Consider the following 25,908-nt stretch of genomic DNA (forward strand, 5'->3'; position numbering starts at 1 on the left):
GAATGGCACAGAAGTGCGCATTATAGAGGAGCTCATTAAGTTCCTCAATCAATGAAGAATACCTCTGATTGGCCATTGCGTTTAAGAAGTCAACAGAGATGTGTACTGTATATATAACTAAAGTAAATGATCAATGATTTCTACCATAGTCTTTGATCCAAATGAAAAGTGTAGCTGCAGAAAGAATAGTAAACATATATTTTATATAGTCCCACGGTTTGGCCATGAGGCAGTTATTGTATTTACAGTACCTCAAGGTGACGCTGTAACACTACTCTCAATCTCAATCACTGTAACAAATCTCTCCCTCTCTCAGTGAACTTTTTCATTCATATTATATACGTAAATAAAAATATTTACAGCAATTATCAAATATTTAATGGTAGCCCATTCAACCTAGAAGTGCTTTTTTTTATAAGAAAAGACAAAGAAAGAAAAAGAATAAAGACGTGGAATAATGCCAACTTGAGACCTATTGACTCTGCACTATTTTGATGGGCACAACCATTTTTTAAATTAGTGTTTGTTTTTGTTTTGTTTTTTTGCAGTATTTGCAAAGCAAAAATTTTGTGAATATTTTCTGCGATTTAAGACTTGGTGTTATGAAAATGTTTTAAACTAATATCTAAAAATGATCTAAAACCAATCTGTTTAGCTCTAAGGCTTCTTACTCTAAAAGTGTACTTCTTTTTTTTGCCCGCATAGTCAGAATGTCTGTTACAGGTTGATTTTTCTGAGTCCTACTTGCCAATGATCTTCCTGATCCAGGGCATGAAGGCTGAGACTTTTGTGTAGACGCCGGGTGCATCTTGTAATCGGCACGCGTGACCCCATGATGTGACCCCATATACAACCCAACTTCCGCTAGGTCTCTCGCACACTAACGGACCGCCGCTATCTCCACGACAACTGTCCACGCGGTGGTTGTTGTGGGAGGAGCCGGCGCACAGCATGCGACTGGTGAACTGGTCAGAATAGCGCTGCTCACACTGACGCTTGCTCAACATGGAAATCGAGGCCTGCTGGAGAGTTCTTGAATATGCACGACCTGCGAAAAGAAAAAATCCAACAGGTCAGAAAGTCCTCCATTCTTTTTATTTGAAGTCTGGAGTTAATCAGACCTAACTGTTCACTTATGTAATGGAGAGTGTAGTCGCATTCCTGTCAATGTCATCACACTCTTCATTCATCCCTCTTTAGAATACTTATACTGAGAGAAAACACAGGTGATGTACAACACAACGTGACCATTAGAATGAAATCAACATGTCACATGATAATCTGTAGTCGCTTAAAACTGACATTATAATTGCACCCTGTATGGGTCCTTGATGATTTCCTCATGTTCTCTGATTAGAGCGCTGTATGGATGTTATTACTGTCATGTATGTCCTTTTTGATGAGGCTAGTCAGCTGGACAGATGTGGCCGTAGTCTTCTGTGTGTATATCCTTGTAAAAAAGAAGTGTGCCTTATTGTACTGAATGTGTAGTATAACACTAAGAAGTAGTGATTTATTTTTACAGTCCTGTTCTGCATGTACATACTATGAACTTTTTATAGTTATTATAATAACTGTGTAATAACTAGGCATTATGCCTGAAACGAATCCTGAAACCTAATCATAACCCATGTAGTAACCTTATATCATCTAGTTCTTTCTTAGTTAAGTACACTGCAAGTACATGTACAGTACTGTAAGTGCAACCAAATATACAGGTGCATCTCAATAATTTAGAATGTCGTGGAAAAGTTATTTTATTTCAGTAATTCAACTGAAATTGTGAAAAGGTGCACTTGAAGTAGTTTAAGTCTTTGGTTCTTTTAATTGTGATGATTTTCACATTTATCAAAAACCCACCAATCTCAACAAATTTGAATATGGTAACATGCCAATCAGCTAATCAACACATGCAAAGGTTTCCTGAGCCTTCAAAATGGTCTCTCAGTTTGGTTCACTAGACTACACAATCATGGGGAAGACTGCTGATCTGACAGTTGGGTGAGCCACAAACATTAATTGCCAAAGAAGTTGGCTGTTCACAGAGTCCTGTATCCAAGCATGTTAACAGAAAGTTGAGTGGAAGGAAAAAGTGTGGAAGACAATGATGCACAACCAACCGAGAGAACCACAGCCTTATGAGGATTGTCAAGCAAAATCGATTCAAGAATTTGAGTGAATTTCACAAGGAATGGACTGAGGCTGGGGTCAAGGCATGAAAAGCCACCACACACAGACATATCAAGGAATTTGCTGAACCACAGACAACCTCAGAGGCGTTTTACCTGGACTAAGGAGAAGAAGAACTGGACTGTTGCCATTGGTCCACAATCCTCTTTTCAGATGAAAGCAAGTTTTGTATTTCATTTGGAAACCAAGGTCCTAGAGTCTGGAGGGAGGGTGGAGAAGCTCATAGCCCAAGTTACTTGAGGTCCAGTGTTAAGTTTCCAAAGTCTGTGATGATTTGGAGTGCAATGTCATCTGCTGGTGTTGGTCCATTGTGTTTTTTGAAAACCAAAGTGACTGCAACCGTTTACCAAGAAATGTTGGAGCACTTCATGCTTCCTCCTGCTGACCAGCTTTTTGAAGATGTTGATTTCATATTCCAGCAGGATTTGACACCTGTCCACTCTGCCAAAAGCACCAAAAGTTGGTTAAATGACCATGGTGTTGGTGTGCTTGACTGGCCAGCAAACTCACCAGACCTGAACCCCAAAGAGAATCTATGAGCTACTGTCAAGAGGAAGATGAGAAACAAGAGACCAAACAATGCAGATGAGCTGAAGACCACTATCAAAGAAACCTGGGCTTCCAGACCGCCTCAGCAGAGCCACAAACTGATCCCCTCCATGCCACGCTGAATTGAGGCAGTAATTAAAGCAAAAGGAGCCCCTACCAAGTATTGAGTACATGTACATGTGTGGGAAGTCGTGGCCTAATGGTTAGAGAATTGGACTCCCAATCGAAAGGTTGTGAGTTCGAGTCTCGGGCCGGCAGGAATTGTGGGTGGGGGGAGTGCATGTACAGTTCTCTCTCCACCTTCAATACCATGACTAAGGTGCCCTTGAGCAAGGCATCGAACCCCCAACTGCTCCCCGGGCGCTGCAGCATAAATGGCTGCCCACTGCTCCGGGTGTGTGCTCACAGTGTGTGTGTGTGTGTTCACTGCTCTGTGTGTGTGCATTTCGGATGGGTTAAATGCAGAGCACAAATTCTGAGTATGGGTCACCATACTTGGCTGAATGTCACTTCACTTTCACTTTACAGTAAATGAACATACTTACCAGAAGGCCAACGATTCACTAAAAATGTTTTTTGGTTTTATGAAGTATTCTAATTTGTTGAGAGTGAGTTGGTGTTTTTTTTGTTAAATGTGAGCCAAAATCATCACAATTAAAAGAACCAAATACTTAAACTACATCAGTCTGTGTGCATTGAATTTAATTAATACACAAGTTTCAAAATTTGATTAGAATTACTAAAATAATGAACTTTTCCACGACATTCTCATTTACTGAGATGCACCTGTGTGTGTGTGTGTGTATGTATATATATATATATATATAAATGGTACTTGCATACAATATAATACAAATAAATAATTTATAACACAATATAATACATATTACTGTATAAGTAATTGATATTAGCTGCTAATATTTTTTATTATCTCTCTCTCTCACTGGACATCTAGTTGGAGAAATTCACAAATGACATCATTTCACAGCTCCACAATCCCCCAAACACTAATAAACACACTTTTGTGATTATGAAGATGTTTAAATGGCACTCACGCCATGTGCTCATGAATAAACCAGTGCTTACAAACACTGTTAAGCTAATGCACAACCTTATTTGCAAATACGGCCAGAGATACAAATAATTACAAAATGTCTGAGATGGATGATGCCTGATTGTTGCAGAAAAACAGATGTTTTACAGAAAAAATTATCTACATGTTCAGCAAAAAGAAAATCAGAAATGCAAAAGCAACATGTGAATAATAACAGAATTTTTAATGCATTTACATTTTTGGGGTGAATTTTTCCTTAGTCTGAGGCCTTGTGTGGGGGGAAAGTGCACTTTTAATTTAATTTTACTAAATGTGCCCTTTCTAGTGTACTTCAAATCTTTAAAGACACTACCTGCAGATATTATAAGAATGAAATAAAAGCCCACTAAAGTGTACATAAAGATTACACTTTCGTGACTGCTTCTAAACTCACTTAAGTACACAAAGGAGCACTTTGTAATAATGTCAAATTAAACATTCAATATTACACTTAAAGTAAATATTAAAATAGTATTTTAATGTACCAAATTACAATTTCATTATTACAAATGTTAGTTTTTTTTAAATACATGACATACAAGTTTCAATATAAATTACATTAAGATATATTTTAGTTTACATAAATGCTTGTCAGTACATTCACCAGTACACTTTAAACATATTCAAACAACAGATGTAAAGATGTACTTTAGTTCTATATAAGTGATTCAAAAAACACTCAAAAACAATATAAATTTAAATTATAATGCATTGTCATATAACTGAATTGATTAATTAACGTGCAGTAAAGTGGTGTCCAAAAACATTACATGGAGTTAGCACGTATTGGAGGTATATTATTAGCACTCTTTTTAAAATTATGCTGAAGTGCACTTCGTTATCTTGAGCACTTATAAAGAAATTGATAGATAAATAAATAAATAAAATGTACTAATTTGGTTTAATTTTGAAACTCCGTACTTCTGAAACTGATCATGCTTTTTGTGATTTGTACATATTTTGGGTAAAAGCATCTGTTAAATTATTAAACTGAAAATGACATTACATCATTTTACCAAAAGCTTTAACTGACATGTCCTGTTTGCCTGTATGTGGGTGAGAGTGACGCAGTGAGAGAGTGATTGTTTCAGACAGAACACAGAACGAAGGTTATCACTGTCAGTTCAGCTTTCACACTGTATGATCACATCTTATGCCTGTCAGTGGAGCCAAAAACACCTATAATTTACACACACCGCTTTAGTTCTTGGTTTAAATATGCTCAAAGCATCCTTCATTTTAAGAATGACTGTCTTAAAATGTCAACGGTCTTAAATAGTTATCTCTGAATCAGATCTGCACGCATTTCTCTAGTTTTAAAGATGTATAGAAAGTGTATGTATGTTTCATGGCATCTCCAACCTGTGTCGCCCCAGCCTGTGATGTAGCAGTTGGCAATGCCCTTTGGCACTTTTTCCCTCTGCATTGGCAGGCAGGCGGGCAGCACGGAGCGGCTCAACGTGACGCAGTGTCCCGGTACACCCTGGTGAGCTCTGTGGCCAGACACACGCACCAGTGCCAGGTCGTAGTCATTGCTTTCAGAGCGGTAGCGTGGGTGAAGGACGATCTTCTCCACGCCATACTCTTCCTCATACTCCTCAGGAACCAAAGAGTGATAATCACCCACACGAACCTTATACAGCCCAGAGCTGTTACCGTACCTAAGAAAGAGCACATACCAGACCCATAACTAAAGTGGTAAGACCTCACTAACTGCCCAATAACATGACTAGTTTTTAACACATGGCGATTAACAGAGCTGTCTTTGTACACTTTAAATTTTTACCATATTGCTTTTCATTTAAACTTTCTACACAAAATATATTAACCAGAAGAAACTTTAGCACCAGATCAGTATATCTGAATAATATCTAATGTATCATGTGACACCAAAGACTGGAAAATTGACGCTGAAAACAGGAAAATATATATCATTTTTTTTCTTTACTGCATTTGTTTGTTTAAATAAATGCAGCTTTGCTGAGCATATAAAATGTGTAAAATATTTAAACATCTTAACGACCCCAAACTTTTGAACTGTAGTGTATATATATCAGACAATAATAGATATTTGTGCAAGCTTATTCATTTTGTTTTACATCTAAATTACCTTTGCCATCATCCAACATTCACTTTAAGTTAAAAACACTAATAACACTGTTTAATGTATTTTTCAAATCTTAAAATTAATATCTTTTTTCAAACTGTGCATTCTGCAAAACTTGTGGCATTTAAAATGACTGATTTTGGGGTTTAGTGTTTTTTTTTTCATTTATTTAGGCAAAATAGAAGAAAGAGAGAGAGGGCATGCAAACACAACACGTTCCACAGACATTATCAGAGGATGATTTATGACTTCTTGATGTGCCACTCACAAATGCCCTGACATCACAAATCAGGTTCCTTCCTCAGGACGTTCATGTCAACCAATCTTCTGGACTTATGTACTCACACACAAATACACACGTACAAAACTAGATAGATACAGTATACAGTAAACAGGAAGTTTCCTTTTTCCATAAACTCAGCACCATGACATCACACCCACAAAGGTCTACGCATGAAAGGGAAAGTCTCCAGTGCTTGCCCGTCTTTAATACTGTAAGCTTTCTGTACTGGTGAGACTGATATAAGTCTTTAAAGAAAGTTTTCAAACTAGGTTCAAAGGAGCTACGAGGGGACCAATGAAAACATATATATATATTATAATATAATAAATGACATATGAATTAATATAAAAGTATATAAATAAATAAAAGTACAAAAAAAAGAAATAAAAGATAAGAAAATCATGTGATTATTCACATTTAAATTTGAATGACAGCCACAGTTTTATCTTTCTCATTATTTTTCTTATTTTTTACACATATAACAGTATTCTAATGACATGTACAATAGCTGCTAATTTAATAGTACATAAATATTTTCTAAATATTTCAATAATATTTATAATATTTAAATAATACTCAAATACTTAATACAATATTTGTGTGTGTGTGTGTGTGTGTGTGTGTGTGTGTGTGTGTGTGTGTGTGTGTGTGTGTGTGTGTGTATATATATATATAGTTGTTTTTTCTTGAAAACCATGAAAATCTGCACAAATATACTGTAGATGACAGACAATATTTTAATAAGGGGGTCCCCTTGTAATAGCGACTGTGTGTGTGTGTGTGTGTGTGTGTGTGTGTGTGTGTGTGTGTGTGTGTGTGTGTGTGTGTGTGTGTGTGTGTGTGTGTGTGTGTGTGTGTGAGTGTGTGTGTGTGTGTGTGTGTGTGTGTGTGTGTGTGTGTGAGTGTGTGTGTGTGTGTGTGTGTGTGTGTGTGTGTGTGTGTGCCCTCCTGTCTGCTTGTTAGTGATTGAAACCATTGCTGTGTAAGGGAATATGTATGTGGTGCCAGAGAGAGAGACGCTGCACTTGAACCCAACTTTGAAGCTTGATCATCTTCTAATAACTCCCACCACCCATTCTCCTATAGTTTGAAGTTACCTCTCCACCGTCCTATGACCAGTAGTCTATGATAAAATTTATTTTATTTTGATAATGATAATGAATCAGTTGTTAATAATAACTTACAGTTATAAGTTAAGATGTTAAAAAATACAGTAGAAACACAGCAATATTGCTTAATATTGTTACTATTTTAAAAAACTGATTTGTATTTTAAAGTGTAATTTATTCCTGTGATGCAAAGTTGAATTTTCAGCATCATTCCTCCAGTCTTCAGTATCACATGATCTTCAGAAATCATTCTAATATGCTGATTTGCTGCTCAAGAAACATTTCTCATTATTATCATCAGTGTTGAATTGATGTTATTATAAAGTTGAAAACAACTGCATTTATTTGAAATAAATTTGAAATAATATTTTGTAACATTATAAATGTCTTTACTTTTGATCGCCTTAATGGATCCTTGCTAAAGTATTATTTTCTATTAAAAAAAATCTTACTGACCCCAAACTAAAGTGTGGTGACCTGCGATTTCCACCTGATTTAATCTAGAAAAATGTATTGGTATAAATGTATGTATTTAGGTTTATACAGCAAAGTTAAATAAAATGTTTGGACCAGTAAACAGATATTTTACAAGTTTTAGCTTACTTTTTTTTATCTGTGTGCGTTTTTTTATCAGACTTTTTCTTTTTTCATTTTAAAGTTTGTAGTTCAATGAATGACTATTTTAAAATCACAATTTTAAATGCATTAATAAATTTTTATTATTTATTTTTTATGATTAACTTTAAGTGAGCATAGTTAATCTGACAAAATGTAAAAATAGGAAAAAAATAGCTATCACAATGAAATATCTCATTTCACGTGATGCGAAAATATAAAATCTCTATATCCGGCCGATAACTGGTAGAGTAGTTCAGTACTCTATGAATCGGTGGCTCACCACACATTTGCTCTCTAGTCAAGCTGGATCTGTTGACAGATCTCAAACTCTTCAGTTGTACATATGGTAGTTCCGTCATTAGCGTATCGCTTTCCAAATCCTTTAACACCACTCCGGTTGAAACCCCAGAGTTTAATTAATGTTGAACAACAACTGGGCATATCTTTGCACAAATTTCATGTATCTCTCTGTAAACTCGGAAGTGAGAGACTAACTTTAGTACTCTTGAGCTAAAGGATCTCAAATGATTGAAAAGAAGTGTTATGATGTTCTGCATGCTATTAATTACATTCTTGAAAAAGTGAGTGTATGTGTCTGAGGAATAAGAGGGAGGGGGCCACAATGCTATCTAGATTTATAGCTGTGTTTGTGTGTGTGTGTGTGTGTGTGTGTGTGTGTGTGTGTGTGTGTGTGTGTGTGTGTGTGTGTGTGTGTGTGTGTGTGTGTGTGTGTGTGCGTGCGTGCGTGCGTGTGTGTGTGTGTGTGCGTGTGCGTGTGCATGTGCGTGTGTGTGTGTGTGTGTTTGTAAGGGAGAGCATGTAACGAGAGGAAACTTTAGCAGTAGTCTGATGTCATGGATCATATTTTGAAGGCTCAGTGCTTGGACTGGTTGATAAAAAACAGATTCAATCTTACTTAAAGCGCTCGCACTGCCAAAGTCTCTACTGAGTCCCTATTTTTTAAATGAAACCTTAAATGGTTTAGGAAAGTGCCAACAAACATTTTTCACAGTAATTAGTAATTAATTAACAGTAATTTAACAGTAAATGGAAGTGCAGCACAGATCTGAACTGAATTGAAGACAGATCATTTAGGTAATTATGGAAAGTGGCAAGTGTTTGTGTGGACATGTTTTTATTATTTTTTTCCTATTATTATTTTTCTTCCTTAATGTGAACAGCTATAACATTTTATCCTTTCGGTAAAAAACTCATCAAACGATGAATGAAGGGTCTGTGGCTAATTGCATGTAGTGTAATTTTGGGATGGATGGGATGTATCATTGCCTAGCAACAGGCGCTCAAGTTTTCAATATTCAAAACATCAGCCCTGCAGCCCTGTTTGAGCTTGAGACTTTCTCTTGAGAGTTTCTCCTTATCCATAATATCTGACAATATAGACAGTTAAATGTGGGTTATCTTTTCTACAAATACGTTAAGCAAATGATTTAGTTTGCCCAGAGTGCTCTAAAATCCAAAAGAAGAACATCCAAGAAAGGCACTCCACATTTGTGTAGATTTAAGGAAAAGAGAGATGTTTGCACTCTATTGGAATAAAAAAAAATATTTGGAATCGCAAATAGTGGAAAAAATGACGGATGAAGCCAACCACACAAATGACTTCATTTACTCGTCCCTGATGTTGTTCCAAACCTATGAGTTCTGTTAAACATAAAAGCAGATATTTTGAAGAAGGTGTGTAGCCAAACATTTGATGGTGCCCACTGACTTCCACTGTAGGGGAAAAAAATACTGTGGAAGTCAATGGGGACCAGAAACTGTTTGAAATTCATACAAGTTTGGAACAAATAGAGGGTGATCAAATGATGACAGAATTTGAATTCCATTTTTGGGTAAACTATAATTTTAAGCTTTACATTACATTTTAATTATAACTAAATAGGAATAAGTTTTAACATAATGAGAGACAAAATTAAACATTTAGCTGAAATTTAGCTTTTACTGTAACTCAAGCTGTTTGTGTCGGGTCTCGGGGCTAATCACCTGTCTTTTTGGTGTGTGTGTGGGTGTGTGTGTGTTGGGATGGTTTGACAGCTCACCGCGTCTGCCTGTTTGTGTTTTCCCCGCCTCCCTTGTTTTCCCGTTGTTAACCTTAATTGCTCGCCACCTGTTCTCTATGTCCTTCTAATTTTTTCCCCTTTATTATTCCCTGTGTTTCTCTGTCTATTGTCAGACTGTTGTTATTCATTCCAATAGCTCCGATCATCTAGCAGCTCTTTGTACTCACCTTGTCGTGTCTTGTCCTCAGGCTCCAGTGTGTTTAGCTGATTCCTCTGCCCTTGTTCTTACAAGCCTAGAGCTCCTAGTAGCTTCCAGCTGTTCATCCCTCCGGTTCGGCGGTTATACGTACTTCTGTGAAACGTGACTCATCTGCTACTCATCCTGTCACTGCGAGTGAAACCTGTGAAACGTGACTCATCTGCTACTCATCCTGTCACTGCGAGTGAAACCTGTGAACCGTGACTCTTCTCCTCTGACTCCTCTGTTTTGAATAAAGCCTTGAGTTTACCCGCATCTGAATCCAGCCTGCTTTCTCCTGACAGAACAGTCTGACCAGATTATGGATTCAGCGGGATCTGATCCGCTTCGCTCGGCTCTCATTCAACAGGGAGTGTTGTTAGGGCAGCATGCCACCCAGCTCAACACCACCGCGCAGGATGTGGACGTTCTCAGTGCCCGAGTCTCCGAGCTCCTCACACGGGTGGACGATCTTCAGCGAGAGGCAACGAGCCGGGGGCCCGTTCCTCACACCGGTATGTCACGAGTCCGAACCCCATGCCAACAATCCGCCGGTCTACTATGGCGATCCTAACGCCTGTCAAGCGTTTCTCTCCCAATGCTCACTGGTCTTTTCTCTGCAGCCCCGGCATTACGCAAATGAAGAGACCAAGGTGGCTTATGTCCTTACACTCCTCTCGGGCCGTGCCCGCGAATGGGGAATCGCCGTAAGGAGATCGCGGGCTCCCTGTTGTGCCACCTTCGCGGATTTCAGTCTAGAGATGGCCAAATTGTTTGATCGCTCTGCTCAGGGTGACGAGGCGGCGGCCCAGTTATCAAGACTGTCACAGGGGAGTAGCTCCGTCACTGACTATGCTATCCAGTTCCAGACTTTAGCTGCGGCATGCGGCTGGAATGAGAGTGCGCTGCGCGCTCGTTTTCTTGAGGGGTTGGATTTCGCCATTTCGGATGAACTCGCGGCCATACAGCTCCCGTGGGAATTGGATAGACTCATTAGTCTCGCGCTCCATATTGAGGGTCGTCTCAGCCGGCGCCGCAAACAACGGCAAACACCCGCCCCGTGGCGCCACCTAGAGTCCTCCTCTGCCAGTTCAGCCGGCCGACAGCCCTTGGAGGAGGAGCCCATGCAGTTGGGTCGTCTACGGCTTACACCACGGCAGAAGCAGGAGCGTCTGTCGTCGGGGGCGTGTCTATACTGCGGCAAGGGAGGCCACTTCGCCCTTCAGTGCCCGTTAAAAGCCAGGGCCCACCAGTGAGGCGGAGAGTCCTGGTGGGCACGGTTCTCAGCTCAAGCTCTCCTGCAGCACGCACTCAGCTGCCGTTCCAACTCTCCTTCCAGAGTCGTTTACACACTGGACTCGCCCTTGTGGACTCAGGGGCTGAGGGGAACTTCCTTGATGCTGCCTCTGCTCAACGTTGGAGAATACCGCTTGTCCCTTTGGTTAGTCCCGTTTCAGCATGGTCATTAGCTGGCCGTCCCCTTACCACCATCACCCACGTCACTCCCAAGATAGATCTCCATATTGCTGGCAGCCATCATGAGCAGATTGAACTGTTTATTATTGATTCCCCTAAGGCTCCTTTAATTCTGGGACACCCATGGTTGCACAAGCACAATCCCCACATTGATTGGGTCAGTAATTCTGTTTTAGCCTGGAGTCAGTCTTGTCATGTGTCATGTTTGGGTGCTGCTTTTTGTCCTGTCTCTGTGTCTTGTGTTCCTCAGGAGGATCCCTCTGACCTGACTGGTGTTCCGGCGGAGTACCATGATCTTCGGGCGGTCTTCAGTAAGGCCCGGGCCACCTCGCTACCTCCGCATCACCCTTACGACTGTGCCATTGATCTCCTCCCGGGCTCTTCTCCGCCTAAGGGTCGTTTATATTCCCTTTCAGGTCCTGAGAGAGAGGCCATGGACAAGTACATACGTGAGTCACTTCAGGCTGGGCTCATCCGCCATTCCTCTTCTCCCGCTGGTGCAGGGTTTTTCTTTGTTCAGAAGAAGGACGGCTCCCTGCGCCCCTGTATTGATTACAGAGGTTTGAATGACATTAATATCAAGAACAGGTACCCCCTACCTTTAATGTCTTCTGCTTTTGAATTATTACAGGGAGCTCGGGTCTTAACCAAGTTAGACCTTCGCAACGCCTACCACTTGGTGCGCATTCAGGAGGGGAATGAGTGGATTTGTCTTTGTGTATTTGGATGATATTTTGATTTTTTCCTCTTCTCTCCAATTACACACCCAGCATGTCAGACGGGTTCTCCAGCGGTTACTAGAGAACCAATTGTTTGTCAAGGCGGAGAAGTGCGAATTCCACGCTGAGTCAGTTACGTTCCTTGGCCACATTATTTCTACGGAGGGGATCAAGCCTGATCCCGCTAAGATTGAAGCTGTTGCCCAGTGGCCGTTTCCTGACTCCCGGAAGGCTCTGCAGCGTTTCCTGGGTTTTGCCAACTTCTACCGGCGATACATCCGGAATTTTGGTCAGATCGCTGCACCGCTGACAGCCTTAACCTCCACTAAGGTATCCTTCAGGTGGAACCGGGAAGCGCAGGGAGCCTTTGACATTTTAAAGTCCCGTTTTGTCTCTGCACCTGTTCTGATGGTTCCAGATCCGGAGGCCCAGTTCATTGTCGAGGTTGATGCTTCGGACGTTGGGGTTGGCGCAGTTTCTATCTCAGCGTTCCCTCCATGATGGGAAGGTTCATCCTTGTGCATTCTTCTCTCGTCGTCTCAGCCCTGCAGAACGTAACTATGACATCGGCAACAGAGAGCTGCTGGCGGTACGATTGGCCTTGGGATTGGCCTAGAACCTAGAATACATCCGTTCGGCCAAGAGGCTGAGCTCGCGTCAGGCCCGCTGGGCGCTCTTCTTTGCCAGATTCAACTTCACCCTCTTGTACCGGCCGGGATCTAAGAACACCAAGCCCGATGCCCTCTCTCGCCTGTTCGGTGCTCCGGGGGGGGAGTTTGCGGCCGAGGCCTAGGCTCTTTCGTGGGGTATCGAGCAGCAAGTTGAGGAGGCCGGTCGAGGGGTGCAGGTGCCGGGAGAGTGCCCGGCGGGCAGATTGCCGGTGCCGGCTGCGTGCGCTCTAAGGTCCTTGAGTGGGGTCACTCATCCAGGTTAGTCTGCCATCCAGGTATTCGGAGAACGTTGTCTGCCATCCGACAGCGTTTTAGGTGGCCTACTATGGCCGCAGATGTTAGACAGTTTGTGTTGGCCTGCCCCACATGTGCCCAAAGTAAGCCTGTCAATCACCCTCCTGATGGTCTACTGCATCCTCTCCCTATCCCTTCCCGTCCTTGGTCACACATTGCCCTTGATTTCGTCTCTGGGCTTCCTCCGTCGAAGGGAAACACTGTAGTTCTCACGGTGGTGGATCGCTTTTCCAAAGCGGTTCATTTTATTCCCCTGCCCAAGCTGCCCTCCGCCCGGAAGACCGCCCAACTGGTGGTGGATCACGTCTTCCGTCTCCACGGGTTACCGGTGGATGTGGTTTCAGATAGGGGTCCCCAGTTCGTCTCCCGGTTCTGGAGGGAATTTTGTAGACAGATTGGGGCCTCTGCAAGTCTGTCTTCTGGTTTTCATCCTCAGACCAATGAGCAGTGTGAGCGGGCCAACCAGGATCTAGGAAGAATGCTCCGCTGTCTAGCATCCAACAATCCGAGTTCCTGGTGTCAGCAGCTCTCCTGGGCAGAATACGCTCATAACACCCTTCCTGCGGCCGCGTCAGGTATGTCCCCTTTTAAGTGTGCTGTTGGTTATAATCCACCTCTGTTCCCATCACAGGAACCCGACGCAGCGGTTCCATCCGCCCTGGCTTTCGTCCAGCGCTGCCGTCGCACCTGGGAGAAAGTCAGGAGGATTTTGGTCCAAACCTCTGGCAGAACCAAGGCTGCAGCTGATCGTCGCCGGTCCTTTCCTCCTGCCTATGTGTGTGGTCAACGGGTTTGGCTCTCTACCAAGGATCTGCCTCTCCGGGCGCCTTCTCGTAAGCTGGCACCCAGATTCATTGGGCCATTCCGCATCACCAAGGTGGTCAGTCTGGTGGCGATCAGGCTCAAGCTCCCTCCTAATCTTGGTCGGGTTCACCCGGTGTTTCATGTTTCCAGGGTCAAGCGTGTGTTCTCTTCCCCCCTTAATCCTGCTTGCAGTCGCCCCACCCCCCCCCCCCCACCCCCTCGTCTTGTGGATGGATCTCCTACCTATACGGTTAAGAGATTACTTGATGAGCGGCGCCGCGGCAGGGGGTTTCAGTATCTTGTGGACTGTGAGGGGTATGGTCCAGAGGAGAGGTGTTGGGTGCCGTCCCGGGACATTCTGGACCGCTCGTTGATTGAGGACTTCCGGCGGCATCGAGGTAGGCCCCTTCCTAGAGCGCCAGGTGACGCTCCTGGCAGGGGGGGTACTGTCGGGTCTCGGGGCTAATCACCTGTCTTTTTGGTGTGTGTGTGGGTGTGTGTGTGTGTTGGGATGGTTTGACAGCTCACTGCGTCTGCCTGTTTGTGTTTTCCCCGCCTCCCTTGTTTCCCCGTTGTTAACCTTAATTGCTCGCCACCTGTTCTCTATGTCCTTCTAATTTTTTCCCCTTTATTATTCCCTGTGTTTCTCTGTCTATTGTCAGACTGTTGTTATTCGTATCAATAGCTCCGATCATCTAGCAGCTCTTTGTACTCACCTTGTCGTGTCTTGTCCTCAGGCTCCAGTGTGTTTAGCTGATTCCTCTGCCCTTGTTCTTACAAGCCTAGAGCTCCTAGTAGCTTCCAGCTGTTCATCCCTCCGGTTCGGCGGTTATACGTACTTCTGTGAAACGTGACTCATCTGCTACTCATCCTGTCACTGCGAGTGAAACCTGTGAAACGTGACTCATCTGCTACTCATCCTGTCACTGCGAGTGAAACCTGTGAACCGTGACTCTTCTCCTCTGACTCCTCTGTTTTGAATAAAGCCTTGAGTTTACCCGCATCTGAATCCAGCCTGCTTTCTCCTGACAGTTTGAGGTTTTCTTAATATAATAAATTATATATGGCATTTTGTAAAAATTAACTTGTAGAATTTGGAGCCCCTGTAGTACTGAGTTAAAAAGAGTTAACTGATAAATTGTTCAAAAGAGTGTCACAATATTTTGTGATGTTTTTTACAACCCGAATTCCGGAAAAGTTGGGACGTTTTTTAAATTTTAATAAAATGAAAACTAAAGGAATTTCAAATCACATGAGCCAATATTTTATTCACAATAGAACAAAGATAACGTAGCAAATGTTTAAACTGAGACATTTTACACTTTTATCCACTTAATTAGCTCATTTAAAATTTAATGCCTGCTACAGGTCTCAAAAAAGTTGGCACGGGGGCAACAAATGGCTAAAAAAGCAAGCAGTTTTGAAAAGATTCAGCTTGGAGAACATCTAGTGATTAATTAAGTTAATTGATATCAGGTCTGTAACATGATTAGCTATAAAAGCTTTGTCTTAGAGAAGCAGAGTCTCTGAGAAGTAAAGATGGGCAGAGGCTCTCCAATCTGTGAAAGACTGCGTAAAAAAATTGTGGAAAACTTTAAAAACAATGTTCCTCAACGTCAAATTGCAAAGGCTTTGCAAATCTCATCATCTACAGTGCATAACATCATCAAAAGATTCAGAGAAACTGGAGAAATCTCTGTGCGTAAGGGACAAGGCCGGAGACCTTTATTGGATGCCCGTGGTCTTCGGGCTCTCAGACGACACTGCATCACTCATCGGCATGATTGTGTCAATGACATTACTAAATGGGCCCAGGAATACTTTCAGAAACCACTGTCGGTAAACACAATCCGCCGTGCCATCAGCAGATGCCAACTAAAGCTCTATCATGCAAAAAGGAAGCCATATGTGAACATGGTCCAGAAGCGCCGTCGTGTCCTGTGGGCCAAGGCTCATTTAAAATGGACTATTTCAAAGTGGAATAGTGTTTTATGGTCAGACGAGTCCAAATTTGACATTCTTGTTGGAAATCACGGACGCCGTGTCCTCCGGGCTAAAGAGGAGGGAGACCTTCCAGCATGTTATCAGCGTTCAGTTCAAAAGCCAGCATCTCTGATGGTATGGGGGTGCATAAGTGCATACGGTATGGGCAGCTTGCATGTTTTGGAAGGCTCTGTGAATGCTGAAAGGTATATAAAGGTTTTAGAGCAACATATGCTTCCCTCCAAACAACGTCTATTTCAGGAAAGGCCTTGTTTATTTCAGCAGGACAATGCAAAACCACATACTGCAGCTATAACAACAGCATGGCTTCGTCGTAGAAGAGTCCGGGTGCTAACCTGGCCTGCCTGCAGTCCAGATCTTTCACCTATAGAGAACATTTGGCGCATCATTAAACGAAAAATACGTCAAAGACGACCACGAACACTTCAGCAGCTGGAAATCTATATAAGGCAAGAATGGGACCAAATTCCAACAGCAAAACTCCAGCAACTCATAGCCTCAATGCCCAGACGTCTTCAAACTGTTTTGAAAAGAAAAGGAGATGCTACACCATGGTAAACATGCCCCGTCCCAACTATTTTGAGACCTGTAGCAGAAATCAAAATTGAAATGAGCTCATTTTGTGCATAAAATTGTAAACTTTCTCAGTTTAAACATTTGCTATGTTATCTATGTTCTATTGTGAATAAAATATTGGCTCATGTGATTTGAAAGTCTTTTAGTTTTCATTTTATTAAAATTTAAAAAACGTCCCAACTTTTCCGGAATTCGGGTTGTACATAATTATGTAATTTGGCTTCAATTATATCTATTTAAACTTTGTTTTAATGATGCTTAGACAGTTTACTAAAATGTATTAATTCATTTTATTATATTAATAATATTATTAATTTATTTATAAAAAATAAAAAAAAGATATATATTTTTAAATATATTTTTTGCAATGTAACAAATGATGTCAGGGGAAATGTGCAACAACCAGTGCTGTACAGCTATTACAACCTATTAACAGAAAGGTGATTCCTTATATACAGTGTCTTAACTGAATAGAAAAAAATGTGGTTAGCTTGCTCTGCATCTCATTGAATTTGAATTATAAATCAACTAATTTGTTTTGCAGCTGGAATGATTAATAGTGTTTATTTGCAAGTCACAAAAAATGATTACATAACTAGACACAGGATACCAAGAAAGTGTGGGAAGAAGCTCTATTGTTTAAAATAGACAATTTGGAAATATGTTTTGTTTGTATTTCAGGCTATTTCGTGTTATCTAGCAGTGTGAGTCACAGTGGAAAACTGGAAACGCAACAAAAAAGTGTGTGTATATGTTTGTGTGTGGGTAGGTTTATGTACGCTTTGCAGATGTGATAGAGAATGAAGATGTACCTGTCCATATTTCTGTTAGTGTGTACCTCTTAAAGCAGTGAGCAGAGGTCAGCATCCAGCAGCTGCTGATCAAAGTGGCTCCACAAACCAATCGTCCATGGGCCTGAGACCCTCGCAAGCGCACAGCTGCCTGCCACGGCCAGCCCCCACTACGCACACACAAACACAATCATTCTCTCATTCCAACCACATATACAATTATTCTCAAGTGTCGTTTGTTATGTCAAAGATGTTTTTATATATTTTAACCCTCTCTGCTTACCGTAGCGAGTTCTCTCCACCTATTATTCTCTTCTGACGGATATGAGAGGGTCTTAGACCACACATGGAGCCCACTGCCTCTGCAGCATAATACAAACACAGATTTCTATAAACCATGCGTGAGGGAATCTCACAAAATCTGTTAGGAACACCTGCCTTGGTCTTATTTCACAGACAATCAAAAGAAATGAAAAAAAATATATATTTGATGAAGCCTAGAAATCTCCTTCTTATTACTGTAATGTATTTATATTAGGGCTGTCATGTTAGATTCAGTTATTTGTAATCTAATTAATTACATGATGTGTAAAGCATGCATACTCTCACATTTGAGAGTTCGAATGTGTGTGTATGCTTAAATTCATGTCAACGTTCAGATTTATAACAGCGGTCTTTGGCTTGGAAATGTGCTTTTCCAGGTTCTAAGCAGACGCACACACTTTTAGGAGTTAACTGGAAATCTAAGCAATTCTAGCTTTTCTCAAGTAAAGGATTTGAATTTTGATTGGTGCACTTTTATATGCTAATGACATTAATTCAGAAGCATTTAAAAGGCAGAGATCTGGGAACAATTTCCAGATCTTTCACGATTTATAGATTTCACATCTGGAAGAGAGGTGTACACACGTTATTTGCCATATGTTCATTACTCTGAATCACACATACACACATTTGAGAAAAGATGCTTTTAGATCAAATGTTGGATGGTTTCTACAAAACACTGTATAAATGAGGCCCTAAGAATGTCTATTTTACAGACTATGTCTATCAATTACAGTTAAGTCAGTGAATTAGATAATGTTCATTTAATCATCCTAACATGAAAATTCCATATGAATTTATTTTCTTTCAGACAGGATGTTTACGCTGCTCTTTTTCAGACAATTAGAGCAAATCCTACTTTTCTGATGCTATTAAACTACCCCAGTGTTTTAATTATGTTCAGTGAAATTCGTACATGTTTGGTTAAATATCCATTTAAACCTTGCCAGTTTCACATAATTTGTATGCTATAGCTAAGAGAGGATGAAGAAGAATGTCCCACCTTTGACCTCGGGAGAATCCTTCGGCAATCCATAGTTACAAATAACACCGGCATCTTCACTATGGCGACAGTTGTGTGTCCCAAATGGTTGTTTGATACAGTCAATCAGCGAAAGCTCCTCACCTGTGCACTTTACGTTTTCCGTGTGAATAGGGCCCTCACCTTCTCCAAAATATGCCATTACACGAGCTTTAGCCAGCCCACTGTACAAGAATGACAGTAAAAGATAAATTTCGTTACATTTTTGTACTTTTCAAAATTGTTATTAACTAAAACTAAATCTACAATTGTTAACATGTGTCCATTATTTTTTCAGTAACTGATATAAGGCTAGAATATAAATATTAGTTGAAAACCGTGACTTAAAATACTTAAATTAGAATTCGACACTAAAATAAAACAACTATGTGTATTGACAGCTAGTGGTTGTAATTGGTACTGCAGTACAAATTCAAAACACTGGAGAGTTGTTACTCCTGCCAAATCCTCCTCAGGGTTGCCAGATTGAGGAGATGAAAGAGGAACGAGTTCAATTGTCAACTTCCATACAGGGGTGTTGAGGCATGTCGGAGCTAACCTCTGCAAGACACCGGCCTTCCAGGACCAAGTTTGATGGACCCTGACTTAATCTGTAAATTGATGACATTATTTTGATGGTTTCGATGGCTGCTTTTTTCCACCAACTGGCAAACCCAAGCTGTTTAAATACTGAAGACAATAAAGTCTTCAAACCTAAACTTTGAAAACTAAGTCATACTTTCAGGCCAATATCAAAGTTTGTCATCAAACCTTACTCATTTAGTTTGTTTACTGCTTTATTTTATCAGCTAATCTGATTAAGATTTCTGAATGGCATGACTCAATATAAGAAGGCTGCTCAGATGACCCTGAAATGTTGAAGTCACCTGTAACCCAGCTGTCTGCACACCACCTCTGCATCCCGATCCGTCCATCCGTCATCACAAACCGTTCCCCACTGGCCACCCACCAGGATCTCGACACGCCCCTCTCTCTCATTCTCTCCACCCACCAGTCTCACAGGTACACCTGACAGAATATATGAATGCACACATGCTGCATTTAGCTTTGATTAGCAGGTGGCAGAGCAGTGGTTAAACATCTGGATTGATCTGATTAGCTGTAGGTTTAAAATAGCAGCTGACTGCTAATATAATATTGTATATTAAAAAAAAATATATATGCATGATATGTTATGTATAATCTATCAAAAAGGCATAGTTCACCCAAATATTAAACTTCTGTTTTTTATTCACCCTCATGTCAATTGAAATCTGAATGCATTCAGAAAAGAAGATATTTTGAAGAATGTTGGTAGACACACACGTAAACACAATCAATCATCAGCTACAGAACCGTTAGCAATATCAGCGACACTCTCTGTGCAAAATAAAAGACTTACTAACCATACATTCATACACATCTGCAGCCACCATTAATATGAATTTAACAGCAAAATTTGTTTATAAAACTGATAGCGCTGACTCTAAATTCCGATCGGACACGTAATTTATGCATACTTACGAATGCAAAATAATTCAATCTTACATGAACGTGGCAAGTTGCTTTGTTCCGTGACTAGCATGTACAGCCTACAGGTTTGTATTATTTTCCATTTCCATTTTGATTATTATTACTACCACCTGAGTTTACCGTAACTTAGTGCAAAGCTTCTCATAGCTTATCGCTCTGCTACATATTATATATGTTAACAAAACATACAGCTTTATGACCATCTGCAATACTAATCATTCCTAAAGCTTGAAGTTCATTTCTCACTTGTCAGCAGTAATTCAATAACTTTTTTATTAAATAAAATTTATTTCATAATGCCTTTAGCACCAGCGGCACACACACGCACTCACATATGACATCCATACATGCTGAAATGTTTTTTTCAGATGGTCTCAACTTTTCATCAGCTCTGTCTATGAGACGGCATGAAAACACTCCGAAAATCACACTCAGGAAGATTTTATTTATTTGGACATGTTTCTACTGAGTCCATGTCGAGAGTGAGAATTTGAGTGTTTGTATATATACCCTGGCCATCCATCTTTCATTCTCACACACTACTACCATTCAAAGGTTTGGAGTCGGTAAGAAGTCTCTTGCTAACCAAGCCTGCATTAATTGGATCAAAATACAGTTAAAAGTTATATTATGAATTAAACTGAGTGTTAAATGTTAAACAAAGATAAGAATGTGCTAACTGAGATGACTGTGTCATTTTGTGGGCACAGACCTTTATGGATTCCAAGTGGCTCACAGGCAAAAAGGAACTGCATTTTTAGCTCATTCAATGAAAAGGAAACATTATTTAAGCTCTGAGAGTTTCCCATAGATCCACACTCACCACATTTTCATAAAGCCATCAACTTGACAGAGGAAGCCACAATATATTTGCGTGTGCATGTAAGATGAATTCAAGATGCAAATCAGGAGGAAACACTTAGGGTAGTAATAAAAAAGAAATACAAAACAAATTGTCCCCAAAAGGTAGCTAAATCTGAAGAAAAATATGGGTACATCCTCAATAGGAAAAAAAAAAAATAAGTGTAGGTACAGTCTGTCTAGTTTTTGTTGAGTCTTTCACATACACCCATTTAGATTTATTCCCTTTAGATTTGTGTGTGTGTGTCCATATAAAAGAATACTGAAATGTGTTTAATGAGAATACTAAAAACCAGTCTTCTTTTCTTTATATTATACACACACAGACAAACTCTCATCTGAATCCCTGTGAGTAAGATGAATAAAACAGGCAGATCTGCTCTATAAGGGAGTCTCTTCAACACATCAGCTGCTCTGTCCAAAGTCAATAAAGTTAAATCAGCCAGAGAGTGCAGGAAAAGAACCACAGCAAGGCATTTACACATGAATCATAGTATGTAGTGTGTGTATGTGTGCAACTGACACACTCCTCACCGGTTCCCAGTTCCAGTGCTGTCACTCATTCTCTCACTCACACTCTGTCTGTTCCTGCTGCCCATAAAGATCTATTACACACACACACACACACAGATTCTCTTTCTCTATCTGCTGCATTTTACAGAAGGGTTCTGGGATAGAGGAGAAAGGTGGAAAACAACTCAAAAAAGAGAAAAGCAGCAAAATAATGTGAAAGAACTTCAGTAACAAGTCGTACTTCGGATATTTAATTTGCAGTGATGCGCATGAATGGTTAACTCTACAAAATAAGAATCTGGGTCTTTATTGTAGATTAAGGCAGGAAAAATGTATACATAAAGACACATATACAGCATATATTTTGAAAATATTTACGTGTATATACAGTATTTATATTCATATAAATTATATCATATATACATTTTTTGAATATATAGACATCACATATTTTCCTTAAATATATACATGCATGTGGGTGTATTTATATATACATAATAAATATACACAGTACACACACACATATATTATATAGACATTTCAAATATGGCCAGCGGAATGACTTGCCTTAAAGGGACTTTGGTATGAGGCAGTGTGTGTGTGTGTGTGTGTGTGTGTGTGTGTGTGTGTGTGTGTGTGTGTGTGTGTGTGTGTGTGTGTGTGTGTGTGTGTGTGCGTCAGAGCTCTTACTAGTGGGCACTCCATGCCTGGAGCGTTGGGAGTTGCAGACAATGGCTACGTCTTGGTTGTGAGTGCAGTCGGGTTTGAACCAGCCCCTCCGGCTGCACTGTGTGACTGTGGGCTCTTTTCCTATACACCTGACATCACCCAGGAGAATGGGACCCTCTGCCACCCCGAACCGCCCTGCTGACACACTCTCCCCTGATCTGCATAACCACAACCCAATTAGCAAATCAGTCAATAATCAATCAAAAAACCTTATTATGCATGTTTCTGTGTGCTACCTGAAGCCCAGCTGCCTGCAGACGACCTGCGTGTTGGTCTGTGTCCAGCCTGTGTCACAAACGGTCCCCCACTGACCTCTGTAATGAACCTCCAGTCTCCCTTCATAACCCTTCACACCCCCAACCAGACGCACCGCACCATCTGAGAGAGAGAGGGAGTATTAACATCTACAAGTCCTTCAAAACATGTTTTAAAAATGTCTCATCAGGAGTACAGGTAGTACTGTATGGTTTAATAAACTGAAGTGAATCAACTCATAAGTCACACACTCGAGAATCAGACTATGTTGCTCTTGAGAAAAAGAAGTCCACTTGGAGTGTACTTGAAATCATGAACGTATATTTAAAATAAACTACTTGCAGAAATAATATTAATAAATATTATGTAAATATAAGGCCTTAAATCGGTATGTTCCCTTTCAAGGGAACTTCGAACTGCGTCCTCTGAGGGGACACTATGGGGAACACCTCGTCGTGACCCGTGTCTGAAGCATACTTTGAAAAACGCCAACGTGTTGGCCGGCGACAGCCTCTGACGTCACTACCAGCGCGAATATAAATACGCGCCCGTAGGACCCGTCACTACCTTCTTCGTCTTCAGTTGACTGTTTTGTTTGAAGCGTGCATCTGAGAAACGACCAAAACGGTAAGAGCGATCTATTACTGTTTTCATCATGGCTTCCACTAGCAAGGCGTTTAGACAGTGTGTGCATCCGTGTCAGCGTTATCTGACACCCGATGACACACACACTCTTTGCGTCTCTTGTTTGGGCGAAGAGCACGCGCGCAATGTCCTTGAGGGGGCGGTCTGCGTGCACTGCGAGCGTTTCTCTCTGAGAAAGCTCCACTCTCGTTTGTCTCTCTTTTCGAGGAAAGAGGGACAGCCATCTGGATCCCGCGGCTCAGGTCCGAGGCAAGGAGGAGAATGAGCTCGTGGGGATCACAAATGGATCTTGCTGAGGAGTGTACAGAGGAACCTTCCCTTTCACACTCTCCGGCGGCGAACGAGAGCGAACTTCGGGAGGCAGATGTGATATCATTAACCCATTCTGACACTGAAGTTAGTGCTCTGCTGGGTTCTACCCAGGAAGAGCAGGAGATGTCTGAGAGTGGTGAAGAAGCTGAGGCTGAGCCTTCTCAATCCTCCTGTCCCGCGTATGAGGAGCTGTTAGAGGTTATGGATCGCGCCACGGCAAAATTAGATTTGCCATGGAAGCGTGCCAGTAAGGTACTTGTCTGACCATAGCCCTCCAGCCCAGGTGAGCCTTCCATTCTTGCCTGACTTACATGCAGAAGTCAAAAAGGAATGGAAGAGGCCGTTTTCCTCTCGCATCCACCGGTTTCAGCATACAAGCTATGCTAATATCGAGGGCTTGCATGAGAACGGCTATGAGAGGATGCCCCCTGTAGAAGAGAGGCTTGCTATCTCTCTGTGGGGCAAACGTCCTCTCTTAAATCTCCCGCTTTGCCATCTAAGCCCCTCCAAGATACATCCCGCTTAAATGGCAGGTCATACGCGGCAGCTGGTCAGGCTGTGGCTTCAGTGCACACGATGGCGGTGCTCCAGGCCTACCAGGCTGACCTGATGAAGGACCTGGATACAGGTGAGGGCCTTTCACCTGACCAGGTAGCCGAGCTGCGCCGCACCACAGACCTCTCTCTCCGAGCTACCAAGCAGGCCGCCTCCGCCATGGGCAGGTCTATGGCGGCCATGGTCGTGACGGAGAGACATCTGTGGGTGAACCTGGCTGACATCGGGAAGGAAGAAAGGGGGTTTCTTCTCGATGCTCCGGTCTCACCTTCTGAGCTTTTTGGTACCTCCGTCGAGATGGTGGTCGGGAAGTTCAGGGAGGCAAGGGCGCGCTCAGCGGCCTTTAAATCCTTCATTCCACGAAGGTCCAGGTCCGAGCCCGAGCAACTCAGGGGTCCTGGCCCATCTCGATCTGAGGGTCGTAGAGGGGTGCAGAAGGCTAGTGTTGCGGCTCGCGCTCCTCCCCCGTCTAAGGGCAGGGGCAAGAGGAACCGCGGGTCACGGAGCGGTAAGCAGGGTCTGAGGGACGTGATTCGGACGAGGCAGCGTCCTCGCCCGGGTCAGAGCGGTAGGATGACCTAGTAGCTCCGGATGTTTTTAACCTCTGTTTTTAACCTCTGTTTTTTGTCCTCCCCTGCCTAATTCCCCTGTAGCCACCAGCTTTCCACCTGATCGAGGTTTGGTGGACGGTCTGCTGGTGGTTATATGTCTACTAACAATCTCTGTGAGTTTCCTTTACAGTAGCTAGGTGGCCAAAGAATTGACGAAGCACTGCAGGGAATTCCATAGATGTCCGGCCAGGTCACCCTGAGGGGCCGCCTGGCTGCTTGGCGCATCTGGGGAGGTGGTGGTTACGGCAAGAAGCTCTGTATTTACTGCCTCAGGTGATGCTCCCCTCGCCTAGAAAAGAGGGTTGGAGCTCACCGCTCCCGTGCGATCCAGCGCCTCTGCGATGCTTGGGAACCTCTCTGTACACACGCTTGCCTGTGTACTTTCTCAAAGCCACATAGTGGTCAGTGTGCACGTTAACGCTTTGCGCACTGTCTGAAATCCACGTAAAGTGGTAAGTGTGCACGCAAGACTCTGCGCACTTTCTGAAATCCACATAAAGTGGTAAGTGTGCACGCAAGACTCTGCACACTTTCTAAAATTCTGTATGGTAAGGGTTACGCGCTCCGCTTCGTTCCCTTTCTTGGGATGATTCGCCCCCGGTGTTCCTTGAGCTTCATCCAACCAGTGTGTATTTGTTATGCACCTCAAGCATCGCTTCCCTCAACATGAGGGGCTGGGTGGTCTCCCACATATTGTGGTTATCAGGTGGTAGGCTTCATCAGGCCTCCCTGATGGTGAGCTCCCACATATGGTGGTAGCCAGGTAGTAGGCCTCACCAGGCCTCCCTGGAGATTTGGCTCCCACATACTGTGCGTCTCCACTAAATAGCATATTGTGGTCCTTTCAGATAGTAGGCTTCACCAGGTCTCTCTGAAGGTGAGCTCCCACGTTCTGTGGTTGCCAGGTAGTAGGCCTCACCAGGCCTCCCTGGAGATTTAGCTCCCACATACTATGCGTTTCCACGGGGTAGCATATTGTGGTTTTTTCAGATAGTAGGCTTCATCA

General features: G+C 42.1%; 1 protein-coding gene across 1 annotated transcript in view; it reads right to left on the minus strand.

The window, feature by feature from the left end:
• Nucleotides 1-416: 416 nt before the first annotated feature.
• Nucleotides 417-25,908, minus strand: part of LOC132142215 (neurotrypsin-like) — a 36,888-nt gene continuing 11,396 nt past the window's right edge. The window contains exons 6-13 of the mRNA XM_059551899.1: nt 22,761-22,902; nt 22,486-22,682; nt 19,776-19,917; nt 18,871-19,073; nt 17,827-17,905; nt 17,591-17,713; nt 5,195-5,493; nt 417-1,048 (exon numbers count right to left, since the gene is read on the minus strand). Coding sequence (XP_059407882.1) covers nt 741-1,048; nt 5,195-5,493; nt 17,591-17,713; nt 17,827-17,905; nt 18,871-19,073; nt 19,776-19,917; nt 22,486-22,682; nt 22,761-22,902 — 1,493 coding nt within the window. The 3' untranslated portion in view covers nt 417-740. The remainder of the gene's footprint in view (nt 1,049-5,194; nt 5,494-17,590; nt 17,714-17,826; nt 17,906-18,870; nt 19,074-19,775; nt 19,918-22,485; nt 22,683-22,760; nt 22,903-25,908) is intronic.

The sequence above is a fragment of the Carassius carassius genome, chromosome 6, assembly GCF_963082965.1.
Source record: "Carassius carassius chromosome 6, fCarCar2.1, whole genome shotgun sequence".
Classification (NCBI taxonomy): domain Eukaryota; kingdom Metazoa; phylum Chordata; class Actinopteri; order Cypriniformes; family Cyprinidae; genus Carassius; species Carassius carassius.